This window comes from Myxocyprinus asiaticus, chromosome 30, assembly GCF_019703515.2.
Source record: "Myxocyprinus asiaticus isolate MX2 ecotype Aquarium Trade chromosome 30, UBuf_Myxa_2, whole genome shotgun sequence".
In the NCBI taxonomy this organism is placed as follows: domain Eukaryota; kingdom Metazoa; phylum Chordata; class Actinopteri; order Cypriniformes; family Catostomidae; genus Myxocyprinus; species Myxocyprinus asiaticus.
Window position 1 is genome coordinate 7,653,485 of NC_059373.1, and position 21,761 is coordinate 7,675,245.

A 21,761-nucleotide genomic window follows, 5' to 3' on the forward strand; every position below is an offset into this window, starting at 1 on the left:
GTTTCTCAGTAAAGCATGACAGACTGCTCAATAGAAAGAAGGAAAAGAGCTGAAATAAGATAATGGTTCATTGTTACTTTTTTGCTATTCATTTTTTAAGAGGTGTGTGTTATTAGTAAAATGCATGAGAATCCAGCATTCGTTGGCTATAAAGTGTATTGACCATTTGCATGCAATACATGTATATACAGAAGCATGTTTGTATGTTTGTTCATGCTATTGCATCTACCCTGTGTGTGTGTGTGTGTGTGTGTGTGTGTGTGTGTGTGTGTGTGTGTGTGTGTGTGTGTGTGTGTGTGTGTCGTCACACTAATATTGCTTTATAAGGCCCAATAACTGCACTTTCAGTCAGTTTGATAGACAAGAAAACAAGTCTTAATTATATAAATCTGAACTGAAGCAGAGAAACTCTTTAAAAGAATGATTGCTAGTCAACAAATGTTGGGCCTGATCATTAAAGGAAAGTTCTGGGTTCAATACAAGTTAAGCTCAATCAACAGCGTTTGTGGCATAATACTGATTACCACAAAAATTAATTTTTCTCCCTCCTTTTCTTTTAAAAAAAGCAAAAATGGAGGTTACAGTGAGGCACTAACTATGGAAGTGAATGGGCGCTTCATGGACTCATTGTTTCAAAAGTATACCTACAAGACATAAAGGATATGTGTGTTAACATGATTTTAGTGTGATAAAATCACTTACTAACCTTTTCTGTGTAAAGTTATAGCCAATTTTACAACTTCATCACCATGATGATGTAATGTCAACAAACCCTACAGTAAAACACTAAAATGACTGTAAAAAATTATGATTTAAACAACTTTACAGCTCAGTTAATACATGAGTTTTAACAAAAGAATTAATGTAAGTGCTTTTGTGAAATTATAAGCTTCACATTTCTGTTTATACCCTCCAAATATTGTCCCCATTCTGTGCCTCACTGTAACATCGATTTTTGCTTTTTTTAATGAAAAGAAGGGACGAGTCAAAATTATTTTTTGTGGTAATCAACATTACGCCACAAATGCTGTCGACTGAACTAAACTTGTATTGAACCCGAAACATTTCTTTAAGTAGATCTAATTAGTATCAATAAGATATCAATACATACAGTATTTTTTTACCTTTTAAATAATGTCGAGTGAAATAATGATGTAGGTTAAAAAATACATTCAAACTACCTATGTTCTGATTGCAGTTACAAAGGAAAACAAAAAAGAGATTACATTTCCTAATAATTCCTAATATTCTCATTATTTTTTATTTTTTTTGCAAACCGTTATATTTACATTAGCTGCAATTTTATACTATGTTTTCAAGCCGTTTTTCTTAATTGTGCCTTTTAAAACCTGTTTTTATTTTTTCAGAGGTACTTACTTTAATGCATATTTTTATAAGTCAATGTTTACTCTATAATGTTATATTGTAGTACATGATTGTAAGAGTGCATATTTGTTTTCCTCATCTGTTAGGCTATTTTGGCCTTGTTAATAGTTAAAAGTCCCACATTATGCACCAAATCTCATTTTTCCTGGTTATTATTGGGATTTTGGTTGCAAATTAAACTGGATCTTTAGCTGGATCTTTATCTCAATACATTTTTTTAAACACATTTAGTATAACAATTAACAGTAAACAATTAAATCAAACAGTCAGCCGATTAATCAGTTATCTGCTATCTTTCAACACCTTTGTTATCCTTATCGTCAAATTCTAATATCGATCGACCTCTTGTCATTTTCCCTCTGTGCAATCTAAAGACATCAAAACATGACGTAGCAATTTTACCAGCAGGCAATGCCACATCTCAAGATGCACGCAACAACTCATTCTAATATTGTATTTTAATCTGCCTTATTTATCATTTATCTGCATCAAAAGTATCCCAGATAGCGCACAAGATTTTGCACATTTACCTACAAAAAAGTAGTTAACAAATGCGCACCTCTTTAGGAGTCAAATTAAGACCTAACCATTAAGTGCTGTGAGACATTAATTAAAGAAAAAGAGTTAGAGACTGTGAGTCTAGAAGCTTTAAATTTGTTTATAAAAGGATTTCAAAGGAAAGGAAGGCTTTCAACGGTAGGAAAATGTTAATTCCTTTTACAGTTTAAACTACAAATTATTACGTCACAATAATTCCAGCATGCTTTCTGTAAGTAAAGTTGCCACATGTGGAAACATTAATGTATTTTATGTAGATTCAAGTGTATTGACAGAGATTTTTCTTCCCTGTATTCGGATCTCCCTCTTCTATAGAACTCTAAAAGTTCAACATAGACCCTTGTTCATAAATGTTATTTAGATATTCAAAGAATAAGATGCTCAATAAACAAATATGTATTACACAATTTACCATCAAGACTGTGGATTTTCTCTACAAGTCTAACAAGCTCTGGAAAAACCCAACACCAACCATCTTTGTACCACACTGACACAAGCAACACCACTGATTCGAGAACTTGCAACCATCCAAAGTGCATTCATCTGTTCAAACACATCCAAATGAGGGAGAATAAAGGATCATAGGAGAGAGAGAGAGAGAGGAATAGCAGGAAAGCCCACAGTTGTGAAGACACCCCAGTGGAGTCAGCACCTTAAACTGCTGAGACAAGCTGTTCCATCAGCAGCGTTCCTCTGAACAAGAGCCAAAAACCTTGGCCACATCTGATCCTATTTACAAAGTAAAGCCTCCATATCAGATACCTGTGATCTATGTGATCCTCTATGGTGTTTAGTTTACAATAAACAAAGATTATCAAAAGTCTTTGTAGTGTTGGTAGTGACTGTGGGAGGTCTGAAAAGAAGTGTTTACACCATGTGTAGCACTGGGAATGCATGAGTCTCTGCCTTCGAATTGATCTCGAAATTAATCCAACGTGGTCCACCAAATGAAGAAAATCTCAAAACATCTCAGAATGTATACTTTTGGCATTTGGTAGATGAATGGTTTGAAAAATATGGGGGAAGGATACAGATTTTCTTCAGATGTTCCTTGAAGCTTCCTTGAAGTTTCAGGCAGTTTGACACTTTCATAAATGCCTCAGTTCCAGCGGCATCATTCAGTAGTTAAAAAGTCTTAGAAAGTAAAAATCTACCATCTATATGCGTGTCTTGAAATGTATCCTGAGTTTATTTTTCTTCTTCACATGCACTACATGGTCACTCTAATCTAGCATTTGGCTGTTAGATAGTCAAGAACTCTTCAGCAGTTCAAAGGCATGCAATGTGTTGGACCATTTAATTGCTTTTGTTTTTCAAGTTAGTTTTATTGATTTTGTGGAGAGTGTCGTCTTCTGGGATTATGTTTTTTTGCTTGTTCGACATGCCATTTGTTGTAGATCAAATGAGTCCAAGCAAGATTAATTGTCATGTCAAGTGATGAGACGTTACAGATGAAAAGTGGTCACACTGGCGTAAAGGAAGAGACTGACAAGTTGGTAGTGAGAATGAGTGATACTGAAGTTCTCCCTTACAGTTCTCAGGTTGTGGTTCCAGTGACTGGATCCAATGTGGTGATTTTCTCAGAAAGTGGTGAGGCATCTGTGCTAGTCTAGCTCTTTCACTGTGGCCATTTCCTCAGGTGTGGTGGCTCCAATTAAGTTGCCATCTGTTTCAGCCCCAGATTTGGGCCGGACCGCCGGGCTGGCACTCAGAACAGAATCAGGGGTGCGAGTGGCGCTGTGGTCACCTTCGGAAATATCTGGGGGGACACCGACAAGAGTGTCAGGCTCAAGTAGTAGCTTGTGAGAGGCGAAGTTGTCGGGTATGTCTGTGTCACTATCCAGAGGGAGAGTGGAGGAGTTGAATTCCACACCTGAGTCATTCATCTCCAAGAAGTTTTGGTCAGAAGGGAGAGCCTGGTACTGACCTGGTTTTGATACCTCAAGTCCCTAAAGGGAAAGTCGAAATAGAATTGCAGAACTGTAAGATAAAATGCTAATGTAAAAATCTCAAACTTTAAATAGCAATTAAGATCACACTGGCAGCAAATAAGCTTATTAAGAATGAAAACAACTGCCTACTTTGACCTCAACTTCTGTGCTCTCAGTGTTGTTCTCCCATGTGGACTGCACAGTGGTTTCTTCTGCAAATCTAGTGTAAGCTTCATGAACCACCTGAAAAACATGTTATTATATGTGTAAAAAAATAAGCATTCTATGCTGTTGGTGGTCCCACAATAGTAAAAAAATATAAAAGGAAGAGCGTTTTCACACTTGAGCTTGTGGTGCAGATCCGAGTCCATTTGATGTCAGAGTTTGGTTTGTTTTGGCTGGTGGCACACTCGGGGCCCACTTGAAATTGGGGGTCTGGGGTGGGCCTACGTTTCTTGTGGAGTACAGTGCGCTTTGTAGTTTTTATGAATGCAGTCCAGCTTAATTTGCAGAACTGAACCGATATTGAAGATATATCATTTGCTTACTATAGTAATGTGAATTCAGGTAAATTAGGCCACTTTTGACAGTCATCTAAATGCCAAAAAGTGTCCCCGTTTACCTGAATTTATTCTACAATGCACCTGTCATTGCTGCTTGTCTGCAGAAATTGCTTCTGGCGAGCAGCGTGCATTATTTGCTTCTCTTGCAAGTAATCTGCACAGTAATCTGACAGATGCAAGTGCTATTCTGCATCTACAGTGCGTATTAAGCTTAGTAAGAACCAAATGCACAAAAACGCTTACAAGTAAACAACACTTTTAATTTTGGTGCTGCTGCCTCCCGAGTTTAGAGCCAAATACTTAAATGTTAAAAGAGATCTGCAGTCGCAGGGGGATGGAGTGGAACCAAACTCAGGTTTGGACCAAACAATCTAACTAAGTGTGAAAACGGCCAAAAAAGGCAGATCTAGACAAAAAAAGTTTCTGCAAAAAGTAGGGTTGTTTTAAATGAATAATACTGTATACTGTAATATTGTGAAAGCTGGAGGATGCAAAGGGCAATACTGGACAAATATGTCTGGTATTATGTTGAATGTTTAAAATACAACAACATCAAGGCATCAATGTCTATATCTGGCCCTTCACAGTGTCACAATATATACGTATACAGTATGAGCAAATAGTGGACATCCTGAGTCACAATTACCTATAAGGCTTTGTGGGTAAACACAATAACATCACAGACAAACACACAGACAACAAGAATTTCACTGGGCTAGCAAATGATTAATGATTAATAGTGTCTATGTTTGGAATAGCATACTACTATATTTCTCAAACTATTTTTGCAGTATGCAGGATGTATATATCATGCACAGTTCGATGACCTACAGCATTTGCCAAAATGTATGCATTTGTCAAAATGCAGTACATAAAACAGAGCACACTGTGTGGAGTATTATATGCCACAATGCAATTCACTTGATTTTAACTTCCTACAATCTTTTTCTTGACACGTTTTTTGATCAGACTATCGGATATTAAAAATACACACATTGTTATTTCCAATATGATAACTGGACACCACTTGCTGAATTAAACATGCAATGTTGAGGACTTGTGACAACAATGTAGCTACTGTTCCAAACAATCATTGTTCTGTTTCACATACTCTGTTGAGGAAATAGGTATTATAAGTATTAAGAAAGTACGCAGTGTACAGTTTATACTGCACAGCACACAGTACGCTAGTATTCCACTCCACACATAGCCTAGTATGTTTTCTGTACTTGATTTGTTTTTGTTTTTTGTTTTTTTTTTAAATGGTGAAAGAGATTAAAAAAAAAAAAGAAAATTCTATCATCATTTACTCGCCCTAATGTCATCCCAGATGTGTATGACTTTCTTTCTTCTGGAAAACACAAACTTATTTTTGTCTTGTTTTTTTGTTTTTTGTTAGAAGAATATCTCAGCTCTGTAGGTCCATTTAATGCAAGTAAATGATGGCCAGCCCTTTGAAGCTCCAAAAAAGAGATAAATTCAGCATAAAAGTAATCCATAAGACTACGGTCATGTCTTCTGACGCAATCTATTTTTTCACTGTACATCTTACTAATTGCAAACTCAAGGCACGATCATGATTTCAAGCTCGATTACACTTCCTAGTGCTTGACGCATGGGTAGAGCGCTAGATGGCGCTGTGAGAAGTGTAATCTAGCTTGAAATCATGATCACCAAGGAGACTGCTGTTAAGATGTACAGTGAAAAACGATTTACATTTTGGTCTGTCCTCACCCAAAACTAAATGGATCACTTCAGAAGATTTAACCACTAGAGTTTGATGGACTATATTTATGCTGACTCTAACTGCTTTATGTAGCTTCAAAGACCTGGCCACCATTCACTTGCATTGTGAGGACCTACAGAGCTGAGATATTCTTCTAAAAATCTTCATTTGTGTTCTGCAGAAGAAAGAAAGTCACACACATCTTAGATGGCATGAGGGTGAGTAAATGATGAGAGAATTTTCATTTTTGGGTGAACTAACCCTTTAAAATTGCAATCTACTCTCATGGAATCACATTAGTATACCTACATTTTTGCTAAAATCATTTTTATGTGGCTTGTTGTACATATTGCTGCAGTTTGCTGGTGAAATAAACACTAGAGGTGCTACAACAATTACTTTTTTACCCGTGATTAGTGTAAAAGTGAATAACTGCATCTTATCAGTTCATAAACACTTACTTTTCACCCTGTTCCTCACATAATGCTATCTTATGAGATCAAAACCACTTTTACAATATTGCTTGACTTGTAAAGCAATTTTTACGTTTGTTTGTTCAAGTGTGATCAAATTGCGCAGTAGCTCAACTGATAAAGCTTTGTGCTTGCGATCAAAAGGTGCAGGCAGGTACCACCCCTGGAATCGCAAGTTCGAATCCAGGATGTGCAGGGTGTGCTGACTCTAGCCAGGTCTCCTAAGCAACCAAATTGGCCCGGTTGCTAGGGAGGGTAGAGTCACATGGGGTAACCTCCTTGTGGTCGCGATTAGTGGTTTTCGCTCTCAATGGGGCACGTGGTAATTTGTATTTGGTTCGTGGAGAGTAGCATGAGCCTCCACATGCAGAGTCTCCGCGGTGTCATGCACGACGAGCCACGTGATAAGATGCACGGATTGACGGTCTCAGAAGCGGAGGTAACTGAGACTTGTCCTCCGCCACCCGGATTGAGGTGAGTAACTGCGCCACCATGAGGACCTACTAAGTAGTGGGAATTTGGCATTCCAAACTGGGAGAAAATGGTATAAAAAAATAAATTAAAAGAAGGTGCAGGCAGGGGTGCTCTGGGCCCATGGGCTTGCTGGTTCGCTGAGGCACCCTTCAAGTTGTTGATCAGGGGGTTGCATCTGCTGTGCATTGAACAAGCACTACACGGACGCCTTTAATGATTGCGGACTGTCACCATGTCAACAACCGCGTCTCCCGCTGAAAGCGTTTAAACACGCTCCTCCGGCTGGGCCCCATAGGAGTTATAGGCCGGGCCCTATGGGAGTTGTAGGCCCCTGGGCTTCAGCCCGTATAAGCCCGTGCATTAATGCGTCCCTGTGTGTGGGGAACGAGTCCCGGAGAGCACCCGAGTCGACACTTGAGACAGAATTTTCATAGAAGCGCCTCAAAATTATAATAATTTTTCATCTCACATTTGCTTTTCATGGCACTAAAGTTAGGTTTAGGTTTAAGGTTTAAGGTAGGGGGGTAGGCTAGATTCTGTTGATTTAAAACTTGATAGAGCGTTAACCTTAAAAAACCCATTTAATTTCCTTTTAGCGCCACACATTGACACCTCGGAACTGCTGCGATACAGGTAAGGAGCCACTTAATATAATTTAGCAAAAATGTCACCACAGTCACGTAAGTCATTGCATATTTAAATATTTTGCGATCGTGTCCAAGGTTAGAATAAGCAGGACACATGAAGTAAATTGTAAACATTATGAACTTATAACTGAATACATTAATCACTGCCAGCCATTAATAAAACATTCACATACACACAGCAGCATTTAAACAGAATTTAGCACACATATACACACATACACATAGATTCATATTTACCTCTCCAAAGCGACACAAAATTGCATAATTTGCATATGTGCATGTGTGTTTAAGTGCAGCGGAAGCTTCAGCACACAGGTGTATATACCTTCATACTTATTTATACCATCGTTTAAACTACAATGGTCAGTGCAATACACCTGAAGTTACTCTTCTCAAGAGGTTTGAGATGAAGACAGAGGGAGGAATAATGAACAGTTACTCTGTTACAAAGAGTGGCAAAAAGCCTTCGGGACCCCTATTGCGCTACCACAACGCCAATACAGATCCATCAACTTAACACAAAAGGAAACAAATGACAACAGAACGCAAAGCTCTCTCACCCAGTAGGGGATCCATCTGATGATCCTTTAAGAAATAGAAATGCAATACATATAAATTGTTAAACTGGCTAAATTATTGATTTTGGGTAGATGGCAGATTGGATTGCTGTGGTGTTATAAAAGGGATGAATTTCCAAATTTGTTAGGGTTTGAAACAAGAGGATAGGATAAGGGGGGTTTGTTGGGGTTATACCAACATATATAGGAAGTCTCACAACCAAAGCAAATATACAATCATGGAAGAACGACCAATTATTTTACTAATTCAAACTATTAAATCTAATTATTACAAATAATCATGTAAAAATAATACATAGTTTAAAGGGATTTATCGGTTTGAATCACAGTAAATTCAAAGGAAATGAACAAGGACAAAATACTTGCATGAAAACACAGACACAGCTGATTTCACATTTGCTGAAACTGAATTTGTTTTAACCATCATCCTATATTAGTTACTATCAACCATATCTGAACGTTTACACAACTTTCAATACACTATCGTCGTACCATTGGAGCAGCCTGATTAACCAAATTAAAACTGATACATCTACGCTGTATTTTGTTCACTGAATCTTAATACTAAAGTGAATCCTAATTCAAACGTTTTGTAACATCTCCTAATCATTTCCTTTTAGAGGTTTGGGCAGTTGGAAATCGGTGATCGATTGCGATTGGTTTTACCTGTCTGAACGTCTCTCCATCACCCTTGCCAGCCTGCTGAGCGATTAGGGTGATTTTACGTGCTCTCTCTGCCCGACGGTGAACCTTGATCAGACAGGAGAGTAGACACACCAACAGCAGGAATGCAAGCAGAGACAGCAGGGAGAGGATAGCTACGTAGAGCTGTGGTAACTTATAGGCTGTTATGGGAAAAGAGAGGATCATAGGTATAAAACTTTGACCTCAGTGGGTTTGTTTTGAAAGTAGACAGGAAGGAGGTAATATGATATGACAGAAAAATGATTAGCAATCCAAACTTGATCTACTGTAGCTTCTCAAATTTCATCCAGCCTCTCAAGGCCAACTCACGCTCAACATGAAGGTAGACATCAGCTATCCGGAAGCCTGAATAGTCCATGACTCTGAAGACGCCCATGTCACTGACTTTGACTTTCTTCAGGTAGAACAACGATCCTTCCACAGACACTCGACCCTCCAAAGCAGGGTCCAGAGGCACCACCAACTCTCCCTGGTCCAGGATGAGTCGCTCCTTGTGGTCAGTGTCTGGGATGTAAACCATCTTGATTTTGGTGTGGTCCACATGGAGCTTGATCTTTAAGATTCCTCCATAACTCAAGTGCTCAAAGATGTGGTGATCTGGGATATAGCAAAAAAAAAAAATGTAATTAAACCAGCTAATTGTATACATTTACATGTAAATGCCGGGTATACAGTACTTTGTTTCCTTCTGCGTTCTGTATCCCGCCCGGTCAACAGCATTGCATTTCAAAGTCTTTTGATGATGCACACAGACAAGGACTGTTCGCTTGTCGAAAAAACCTGGGCCGCACACGGACAGTCCGTGCAGACTAATAAAACTTGTAAAGAATATGTCCAGGATATATTTTACCCCAAATATCAAGAAAGAATTAAGCAATTATATTTTGCTTAAATAAAATGAAAAATATTTTACAGTAGGATCTTTATGATTAAGTAAGATTAGTGCAAAATATTGTTTATTCTTGAGGTGAAATGTGACCTGGACATGTGTTTGTAAAATTCACACATTTTAAGACTTATTCTAGATGGTGTGTCAACTTTTGTGCAGACTCCTGGATGGCCACTTTTTTCATTCTCTGCTCTTTGTTGTTCCTTCACTTCTTCCTCCTTTTCCATCTTTCTACAATTACACTGTTTTAAGACTTTTAATATTCACCCATACTAGCCTTTCTCTCATATTAAACTCCATAATGACCAATCATATAATGCTCACTTTGCCTTTCACCAGACCATTCGAATTATTTTTCACCTTTCACATTGAGACAGGCTCTCATTCTGACTTTTCCATCACTGTCCACGACGGTGTAGCTGCCTTCATCTGCTCCTGTGACCAAATTGAGGTTAACCCTTTTCTCGCTGATTGTGAGACGATTCTCGTACTCTTCCGTAGGGAAAGCGGTCTGGTTGAAAAGCAGCACAGGTGGTTTTTCTGTGGTCTGGTTAACATGAGTCTGACCTCCATACCTGAACTCAAGGGTGTATGGACCAATCATAGGGTTAATTGGGATGTGATATGTGTCTCCATACTTCACCACGGTCTCTAGTGCACAGTCTAGAAGAAGAGAATTGAAATTGAAATCTTTAAGGACATTGGCAATGCTGCTGTCTTCAATTAAATATACACTGTGAAATAAATGAAAAAGCATAATGAAAATTATGGAAATATCATTAATGTCTCACCTTGTAGGAAGCAGTAAATGTGTAAAAAACATATTTTGAACATTTAAGAAATACATTTTGCCAATTTGCAGCCTTTATATACAGTATGCCTCAGGGAATTAAAAGGACTTAGCAGTTAAAGCCGGATTCACACTGTAAAATTTTGACCATGATTTTGCCATCTAAGACAAATTTCATAAAATATTGTAAAATATTTCTCTTGTCGTAGGGCAAAAATGACCATCTTTGATCGCTAGCTGTTCACCAATGTCCGATTAATTGACTTTGCAATGACTCTTAAGCCTGCTATACACTGTAGGATTTTTGCAGTCCTTTAAGATTGTTACTTGTCAGACTGTACGATATGAACGCATTGAGATCGTCATGGCACACCGTGCGACATTATGTCAGACTGTACAATACACATCGTAGCCAACTGTGGTCTCAATCATCCCGACCACTTAATGTGAGCATTGCAGAATAGAAACGAAATGGCGATATTTGCCCGGAGGTGAGGTTTTTTTTTTTTTTCCTGAAAGTCAGGGCTTCAGCATATCCATTGTTCCAATACCACTCCATCACAAGCACAATATATAAAAAGAAAGATGGATTTTGTCAAATAGGCCTAGAATAAGACAGCCTGACCACAAATACAAAAAAATTACAGATGCTGAGAATGAACACGAGTGGGGGAGGTAGCCTACAGTAATAAGCTACCACAAGCAAAGATTCATTGTGGAAATAAAAAGACTTGTGGCCCAAAAAATGACAAAGCTCTGTGTTCACATAGGAAAAACAAAAAAGGTGGGTTATAAATGTCTTTCTCCTCTTTAAGATGAGCAATCTACAGGCCACGAACATTGTTTTTTTTTAAATCATGAAGGCTTATAATATATCGCTCTTGCAAATTCCCTATGGACAAACATGACATAGATTTCTATAATTGTATCCAATTGTACCTGCTGATTTGGATTAAAACATCCCATAAATACCAATATTAATTTTTCAAATTTATTTTTAATTAAATTGGAGTGGTGTGAATCTTAACTAAAGAAGTTTACAGATGTTTAAAGTAAATTTATTAAAAGTAAAATGGTAATTAAAATAAAGTTGTAAAGAAAATGCATGATAAATGTAGCCTAAGAAAATAAAGCATGTAAGGAAAATGCAATCATTTATTTATTTCGTTTTGTAAGCTCTGTATTTATTTACTTCAGGGAATAATGCTTTTCATATTGCTGAAGTGTTACACTTTTCTCCAAGTATTTTCTGCTTATTTCTTTATTAAAACTTTTTATATAAAATAAAAAGAAGGAAAAACATTGCAAGAGCTTGAGTAGGGTGATAACTGAGCACAAATGTTGCTATGGTGCAGACGCGGAGTAGGTTTCTTTCCAAGGAGCATACTCAACAGGGTTTCTCTGAAAACAGTGAATTGGGATGTGAGAGAGGAGCGGACTATCTCATTTGACTGTTGTAATAGCAGTCACACTATACGGCTGTGATGCTAAATTTCTGACACTGCCAGAACTTCTTCGGAAGCTAAAGATCATCGCAAAGGCTATTAATCGGCCGTCGGTGAGCATGTCACACTGAACATTGTAAGATTGCCCTATGACTATAGAAATCCTTTAGGATTCTCGAAATTTGTCTCAGAGGGCAGAATCGTGGCCAAAATCGTACAGTGTGCACCGGGCTTTAGTCTCTTGCGAAGTTCTGTCAGTGTCAGAAATTTTGCATCGCAGTTGTGCAGTGTGACTGCTCCTACAACAGCCAGATGAGACAAAACACTCACTCAGTTGTCAACTGGGATGAATGGGACAAAAGTCTTGACATGTGTCGCACAGTATGCCATGGCTTTTAAGATCTCTCTGGATCAAATCGTACAGTCTGACAAGGTAAAGAACCATAAAAATCGTAAAACGTGCACCCCCTTAACTCATCATTTTAAACTGATAGTTCCAACCCTCTGTTTTGACTGGATGAGCCCTGCTCAAAGTTCCATTATTAATAATAATAAATGCATTTAATCTATTAATTGAACATTAGTGTCTTTTATCTTATTGCTGTTACTGCCATTTGAAGAGGGTTTTAAGCCACTCATCGTGCCTAGGAACATCCCTTACTCATTGTAAAATCACTGTAACACATGGCCTCTTGTGGCTTATTGCTTTAGTAAACAACAGGCTTGATTTCTGCACAACAGCAGCATCACCAATTAATGTCAATCAATAGCACAGTGAGCAGAACTTGCTCATCAAGCTTTTCTGAAAATTTAAGTGACACAGCAAAAGACACACTCAACAAAGCATGGAGTACAATTGGCTTTAAAATACATGGTAAGAATCGACAAGTCGAGTCAGTTCTACTGATGCTTTAACATGTTCATATCATGAGATATCTTATTTTACTTGATCTTTTGACAAAAAAGATGTCAACGTACTATGAAAACACTGTAGCTTTTAAAACTCAAAATGGCTTGTTTCAAACTTCCATAACTTTTCAATTTACAAGTCAACAGCATCTATACGAAACTCAAAAATTTGGCCAACTCAGTCATGGAGAGGTAATAAAGAGGTAGGATAGATACTATTATTGATAAAAGCCAAAAAAATGTAAGTGATGTTACTCATTTCACATGTGAAGAGGGCATTTACATTGAGAGTTTACAAAGGAACAGCAGCAAAATGCCAGTTTGTTTTTTGTGTCAGAGAGAAGCCAGAAAATGGCTATGGAAATTAAATTACAACTGCATTTGAAGCACAAAGCCTTTACTATCTTTCAATCCAGACAGTAAATACACTACTCCACACTAATAAAATTAATAATAGAGTGAATTATATCCTCTTATCGATCTATCATTATAATATGAAATAACCAAATGTGCAAGTACTTGCAAAGATATATTTATACCTCTAACAATGAGAATGATCCGTCTGACATCAGCCGGAGCCAAAGAATTTCTCAGCACATATGTGCCCTCATCTTCCTCGCCCACATCCTCCAGAATCAAGTGGCTGACGTGAGTATTCAGTTTGGCTCTCTGATACTGAATGACCCCGTTCTGCAGGACGACCCGCTCAGACAGCGGCTCCACCCTTGGCTTGAACACCACCTCTGTTGTGTCTAAAGCCGGCACAGGAATATGAACATCCTCCCCGAAGAAAGCAGTACGGTGTTCATCTTTCGCTGCAAAGTGAGGAGAAAGATCAATGCCTTAAGAAAGGAAGATACTGTATGCAACACAATACACTTGCCCACATAATTCAATTATTTAAAACAGAACATTGAGAAACACTACATATTTGAAATTTTAGAAGACAGTGGGACTGTCCTTAGTAGGTCAGGAAAGAGCAACAAAAATGTTAATTTTATAATGACTTTAATAATTGGAGAGGCATTACCTTTAATGGTTGATGACCAAACTGTAAAAAAGCAAAGACAAATTTAATAAAAGTAGGTATGTTTTCATATTGCTATTCCAAATTTGTTGGTGCACAAAAATTTATTTTTTAAAAGGGCTGATCAGGAAATAGCTAGAAATAGCTCCTTAAAGGGATAATTCACCCACAAATTGAAATTCTCTCATCATTTACTCACCTTAAAGCCATCCCAGATGTGTATGACTTTCTTTCATTTGCTTAAGTCAAATGAAGATTTTTAGACAAATTTCTCAGCTGTTTTGGTCCATACAATGCAAGTGAATGGGTGCCAAATTTTGAAACTCCAAAAATCACAAGAATCAGCATAAAAGTAATCCATAAGACTCCAGTGGTTAAATCAATGTCTTCAGAAGCAATTTGATAGGTGTGGGTGAGAAACAGATCAATATTGAAGTCCTTTTTAACTATAAAATTCTCCTCCCTGCTCAATCAACCTCCACTTTAACTTTCACATTCTTCTCCTTGTGTTTTTGGTGATTCACATTTGTCATGCATATCGCCCCCTACTGGGCAGGGAGAAGAATTTTTAGCAAAAAATGACTTAAATATTGATCTGTTTCTCACCCACATCTATCATGTCACTTGCTTTTTGGAGTATCAAAATTTTAGCACCTGTTCACTTGCATTATATGGACCTACAGAGCAGTAATATCCTTCTAAAATCATAATTTGTGTTCTGCAGAAGAGAGAAAGTCATACACATCTGAGATGGCATGAGGGTGAGTAAATGATCAGAGAATTTTCATTTTTGGGTAAATTATCCCTTTAAGGTAACAAACTGCACATTTTCACTTTTTACAGTGTAGCTTTGATAAATATAACAGAAATCAATGGCTGACATTTGCCTCTAAATGATTTACCCTGCTGGCTTTACTCAGATTGGCAAAATGTCGCATTGGTTTCATGTAAAATAATTTGAGTGTTTTGTAATGACTTAAAATGCCTCTTTTTCTGATGTGCTATTAAATTAATTGGCTTGAAAACTGATCAAAATCTTACTGGAAATGTGAGCATTTATTTTCACTGAAGTGAAATATTATATTTCAATAATATCAAATTTAACTTGTCTATATAACGGCTGCAAAATTAAAACACATTCACCCTTTTAGCTCTTTTTGAGTCTTTTTGGACTTCAGATTAGCAGTTATGAAGGAGAAATGCAGGAGACAAGGTCTCTCTCTTTTATACAGCATTTAATGCTTTGCTGTTCATCATAATTTCAACTATTAACAAAATGTAGAACCGAGACTGAGAAAGTCACATATAAGTAATTCACTCTTGCATCAAAAAAACAAAGGAGAATGTCAACATCTCAAGCTTTTATAGTTCCATTGGCCTGAATTTAAAGGCCATAAATGTACAGCCTTTCTGCTGACAATAAAAATACACCGAGTTAATATTGAATGAGATGTTTTATCAGGGGAAAAGGCTATGCATGTTTCCCTTCACTGCAGCACAAAAAATATGAAAGGACTATTAGGAATACGGCCATGTCAGATTGCCAACTGTGCAATTTCACACCAACATCCTATGATTAATTATATTGCCAAATGTTGCCCTTGTGAAATAAAGAATGTGCAATTTTAAAATCTGTATGCATATGATAAGCTATCTCTATTCAAGCAATTTATCTCCAAGATCAAGGCCAGAAGAAAAGTCTAATATTTATTTTACCAGCATTTCATTTTATGAAAGAAATGTGGTCACAGAAAAGGTTTTGTCAAACACTTACCAGAGCACAGGAGGGTGCTAATGACCGCCACACCGAAGATGCTCATTTTGGCTGGATTTCTGTGAAAATAGTGCAGTTGTGTACAGTGTAACACAACATGTTAATCAAACACAACTGACAAAATGGATTAAGTTATCCTTCTGAGCAATCCAAACTAGAGGTCAACAGATATTGAATTTTGCCAATACCGATAATGAATGTGTCGGAAGAAAGCTGATAACCAATTCATTGGCTGATATTTTTTTTAATTGATATATTGAATAAAAAATAAATAAAAAAATTCTAGTCTTTCTTACTGCTCTTAGTCTTCACCTTAACTATGTGTGAACTGTCATCATTGTTTTAGCTGATAACTAATAGTTCTAAAAAGCAACTATGAGCGCTAATTAATCTGAAAAAGCAATAAACTGGTCAACCTCTAATCCAAATTTGTATCAGGGAAGAAACAGTATGTGACTAAATACTACGAATATATAACGAATTAAAACTAAAACATCAGAATTTCTAGAACAGTTCTCTAGAACAGCTATGTATTCAGAATGAGGAATTATTTAATGATTTAATTATAACTAGATACAAGATGACAGTAAGAGACTTAAAACAGATTCTTGTTGTCATGCATTAGAGCTAGTTATTTAACTGAGTGCCTCAGATAATCATGAATCATTAAAGTAAACTGAATCTAGCCATGTATAATTTGAGACAAAACATGGCTTTTAGGTCAAACTGCACAGCCTGACAGAGCCCTGCACTCTTTAAGACACTGTAGATCTGATTAAGTGAGTTGATTGGTCAGCCAGAAGCTTTGTGATGGACACTAACATGATGCCATGACATCCTGTGGCTGGCAGGACTGCTTGCCCAGACTGAAAGCTGCTGATATTCTTTCTGCCAGAATCCCAAGATATTCAGAGCACAAACCTGTGCTTCTTTTTCCATATACGCAGGGGCATAGCAATCGTTTCAAAAGTGAGGGGGATGAATATAAATACATCAAATATATTTTTAAGGCTCTCAGTCGATTACATTTTTATTGAATTAAATACATGATTGACCAGTGAATATGAACTTTTGCATTTACACATTTATAGACATTTGCTGTATGAAAGACAAAGCATAAACACATTTTCCCTGTGAAAAAGTGCAGGGGATGAACTTTGGTTTTATTGAAAGTGAGGGGGGCATGTCCCTCGCATCCCCCGCGTATTCTACGCCTATGCATATATGTATATACCGTATTTAATTAATTCTATTGAATCAATAATCACAGCTTTAATTCATTACAAGAGAGAGAAAGAGAGAGAGAGAGAGATCTGTTTATTCAAGTCCTATCAGTGAATCAAATCTGAGAGCCTCAGCATGTAAATGAACTGAATATGCCCCACTTCCAACACCTCAAGACGATATTTATATGAACTCACATTTAATAATAATATATTTTATTAAATGGGATTTATGTTCCTTGTTGCATAGAAATTAAGCTTAATCAACAGCATTTGTGGCATAATAATTACCAAAACAAAACAAACAAAAAAAAAAAAAAAAAAAAAAAAAAAATATATATATATATATATATATATATATATATATATATATATATATATATATATATAAACTGAGCAAAAAAAGAAACATCCCTTTTAAAGGGATGTATTTTAAAGATAATTTTGTAAAAATCCAAATAACTTTACAGATCTTTATTCTAAAGGGTTTAAACAATGTTTTCCATGCATGTTCAATGAACCATAAACAATTAATGAACATGCACCTGTGGGACGGTCGTTCAGACACTAACAGCTTACAGACGGTAGGCAATTAAGGTCACAGTTATAAAAACTTAGGACACTAAAGAGACCTTTCTACTGACTCTGAAAAACACCAATAGAAAGATGCCCAGGGTCCCTGCTCATCTGCGTGAACATGCCTTAGGCATGCTGCATGGAGACATGAGGACTGCAAATGTGGCTAGGGCAATAAATTGCAATGTCCGTACTGTGAGATGCCTAAGACAACACTACAGGGAGACAGGAAGGACAGCTGATCATCCTCGCAGTGGCAGACCATGTGTAACAACACCTGCACAGGATCGGTACATCCGAATATCACACCTGCGGGACAGGTACAGGATGGCAACAACAACTGCACGAGTTACACCAGGAACGCACAATCCCTCCATCAGTGCTCAGACTGTCTGCAATAGGCTGAGAGAGTTTGGACTGAGGGCTTGTAGGCCTGTTGTAAGGCAGGTCCTTACCAGACATCACCGGCAACAACGTCACCTATGGGCACAAACCCACTTTCGCTGGACCAAACAGGACTGGCAAAAAGTGCTCTTCACTGACGAGTTGCAGTTTTGTCTCACCAGGGGTGATGGTCGGACTCACGTTTATCGTCGAAAGAATGAGTGTTACACCGAGGCCTGTACTCTGGAAAGGGATCGATTTGGAGGTGAAGGGTCTGTCATGGTCTGGGGTGGTGTGTCACAGCATCATTGGACTGAGCTTGTTGTCATTGCAGGCAATCTCAACACTGTGTGTTACAGGGAACACATCCTCCTCCCTCATGTGGTATCCTTCCTTCAGGCTCATCCTGACACGACCCTCCAGCATGACAATGCCACCAGCCATACTGATCGTTCTGTGCATGATTTCCTGCAAGACAGGAATGTCAGTGTTCTGCCATGGCCAGCGAAGAGACCTGATCTCAATCCCATTGACCACGTCTGGGACCTGTTGGATCGGAGGGTGAGGGCTATGGCCATTCCCTGCAGAAATGTCCGGGAACTTGCAAGTGCCTTGGTGGAAGAGTGGGGTAACATCTCACAGCAAGAACTGGCAAATCTGGTGCAGTCCATGAGGAGGAGATGCACTGCAGTACTTAATGCAGCTGGTGGCAACACCAGATACTGACTGTTACTTTTGATTTTGACCCCCCCTTTGTTCAGGGACACATTATTCCATTTCTGTTAGTCACATGTCAGTGAAACTTGTTCAGTTTATGTCTTAGATGTTGAAACTTTTTATGTTCATACAAATATTTACACATGTTAATGAAAATAAAAGCAGTTGAAAGTGAGAGAACGTTTCTTTATATATATATATATATATATATATATATATATATATATATATAGATATATAGACTTGTCGTTAATAAAAAAAAAAGAAAATAAGCCAAAATCTCGGTTACAGTAAGGCATTAGAATAGAAGTGAATGGGGCCAGTCCAAAAACATTAAAATAGACACTGTTTCCTACCACCCCTGGAGTTCGCGAGTTCGAATCCAGGGCGTGCTTAGTGACTCCAGCCAGGTCTCCTAAGCAACCAAATTGGCCTGGTTGCTAGGGTGGGTGCTCACATGGGGTAACCTCGTATAATGTGGTTCTCGCTCTCGGTGGGGTGCGTGGTGAGTTGTGCGTGGATGCCGCGGAGAATAGCGTTAAGCCTCCACACGCGCTAGGTCTCCGCAGTAACACGCTCAACAAGCCACGTGATAAGATGCGCGGATTGACGGTCTCAAACAGGGAGGCAACTGAGATTTGTCCTCCACCACCCGGATTGAGGCGAGTCACTACGCCACCACAAGGACTTAGAGCGCACTGGGAATTGGGCATTCCAAATTGGGGAGAAAAAGGGGAGAGAACAAAATAGACACTGTTTCAAAAGGATAGCCACAAGAAATGAACATTACATTTGTTAACATAATTTTTGTTATATGTTAAAATTGCTAACTAACCTTACCTGTGTAGTTATATCCATTATAACACTTTTATCATCATGACGTAATGCCAGTAAACCCTGTAATCTGGCAATGCTGTAATGGTGGGAAATCCCAGATTTTATTACACTAAAATCATGTTAACACACATGCTACTAATGTATTTACATCTAGTGGTTATACCATTGACTGGCCCCATTCACTTCCATTGTAAGTGCATTACTTCAGGCAAGTCGAAGTAATTTTTTTTCATGTAATCAACATTAGGCCTATGCCACAAAGGCTGTCGATTTAGGTTAACTTGTACTGACCAAGGAACATTTTTAAACAGCCTATACAAAACGAAAGGATAAACACAACAGGCCAGGGCAAATGATCACTGAATTGAAATGTATGAGCGTTTGGTATGTCTTTAATGTATTACTGACTCAGACATTTCAGAATTGTGACTAGCCCAATGAAAACAGATCTCCATCAAGTGGATTTCATTTGAATGATCACGAAAGTCCCTGCAGCGTTATTGGCACGCAGCGTTGATCGTATATGTATCGTTTCCCGTCAAATCGCTTTTTGTTTCGTTCCATAATCATGCGGCCCGCTGATGCGACAAGGGTGTGTCGCGCTCTTCTGCTGGAGCTGTCCCATCAAAGGGGTAAGGATGAAAGAATCCCCATTAACAAGGGTTAGAGGAGGACCCGACTCACAGAACCCGAAATAAATGGGAATTTAACCCAACAAAAGACGCATATTTACATGCTATACACACCTATTACCGTTCCTTCATTTTTCTTTCTCTTATGCACACAAGCTTGAACAAAGCAAGCTATTTATAGAAACAAGAATACACACACACACACAAGATAAAACCCGACCACCGGTGCTCGACCATCCACACTTTATTTAGCGAGATAAAGAACAGATATTAAAAGAGGAATTAAACGGTAGTCTGTCTGTCGGCTCTATGCGTACATTAACGGGTACACTGTTATATAGCCTAATGTATACACGCTCAGCGGCGAAGCACTAATAAAATCATGAGTGCCCAGCCTTTGAGAAGATTATGTCATGGGTGAGCTGTATTGCATGTCCCATTCAGAATGGAAAATCCATCAATCGACTATGAATCAATATTGTCTTGTTATCAATACTTGCACTTCTACGGCACCGATAGAAAGGCCATTTACAACCAAGACGTTAAATATTTCTCTAAACGTTTTTTTTTTTCATTAAATGTGCAATTCATATCAGCAATCTCCATGTGAAACTCCATTTACTTCATGTAAATATAACACTCTAATTGCTAAAGGCTTTAAGTTCTTATAAGTTCTGCATTTATTGTAATGATGTTATTACATTGTTATAAGCTACATCACTCTAGTTTTATGGCGTAAGTCGTCCTGACACGAACTGTTTCTTGCCTCACATGATCAATCGAAACACACCCTAAATCATCTGTTAAAATCCATCTGTCTGTATCTGAGCGGGACAAAAGCAAGTTAAAAAAAAAAACAAAACAAAAAAAAAGCATCATTTATGCATTCTTTCTCTTGGTTCACGTGAAAACGACCGATTTCCAAACCCATCCTTGAATCCATATTCAGAAGTGCTGAAATTACCTTAATAGATGTCCAAATCAGCAAGAGCAAAGAGCAGGTTAAATGGAGACGAGATATCCTTTTCAGTGATGATTTTGCTCTTCCTCCTCTTTTTCAACCCTTCTTCCTCGCCCTCAATCTGACAAAGTAAGACACTTCTGTGGTTTTACTATATCGGCAATATCTGGAAGGCTTCGGCTGATTTCGTTTTAAAGACCATTTGAGATCGGCTTCGCTCGGATAGTGTCGTTAATATTCGGAAACTTGATACAAACGATCGAGGTTCATTTCACACACAGCCTGAGATAATGTCTCAAATATAAAATATTTGTAGCAATTAACATTGCACAGTAACAGAGGCTTTGTCGATATTATTAAAAATATTTATCAACTGTAGAACTGCCTTTTTTTTTTTTTTTTTTTTTACATATTTGTGTCCTCAAAATTTATAGTAGGCTCACTCCAGAAATATTTTACCAGTGAGAAATAACTTCACAATTGCTATGAATATAAAATTATGTTTGATAAGCAGCAGTGTTGTGTGTAATGCATTACTAAGTAATTATTTACTGTA

At 37.8% G+C, this 21,761-nt stretch overlaps 1 protein-coding gene across 1 annotated transcript; it reads right to left on the bottom strand.

Annotated features, from left to right (window-relative positions):
- Window positions 1–173: 173 nt before the first annotated feature.
- LOC127421094 (uncharacterized) lies at window positions 174–21,357 on the bottom strand. Its single transcript, XM_051663857.1, has 9 exons — window positions 21,209–21,357; window positions 15,876–15,934; window positions 14,105–14,125; window positions 13,614–13,889; window positions 10,291–10,593; window positions 9,351–9,638; window positions 9,003–9,181; window positions 4,026–4,118; window positions 174–3,893 (listed from the first exon to the last, which is right to left on the bottom strand). The coding sequence occupies exons 2-9, from the start codon at window positions 15,919–15,921 to the stop codon at window positions 3,549–3,551; spliced, it is 1,551 nt and encodes a 516-aa protein (XP_051519817.1). The 5' UTR covers window positions 15,922–15,934; window positions 21,209–21,357; the 3' UTR covers window positions 174–3,548.
- Window positions 21,358–21,761: the final 404 nt, after the last annotated feature.

Excerpts from the sequence above, each read along its gene's own strand:
- LOC127421094 (XM_051663857.1), bottom strand. The coding sequence starts at position 15,921 with ATGAGCATCTTCGGTGTGGCGGTCATTAGCACCCTCCTGTGCTCTG. Across the intron at positions 13,890-14,104 it reads TTGGTCATCAACCATTAAAG|CGAAAGATGAACACCGTACT; the intron begins GTAATGCCTCTC and ends CTCACTTTGCAG. Across the intron at positions 9,182-9,350 it reads TGTCTACCTTCATGTTGAGC|CCTATAAGTTACCACAGCTC; the intron begins GTGAGTTGGCCT and ends TTCCCATAACAG.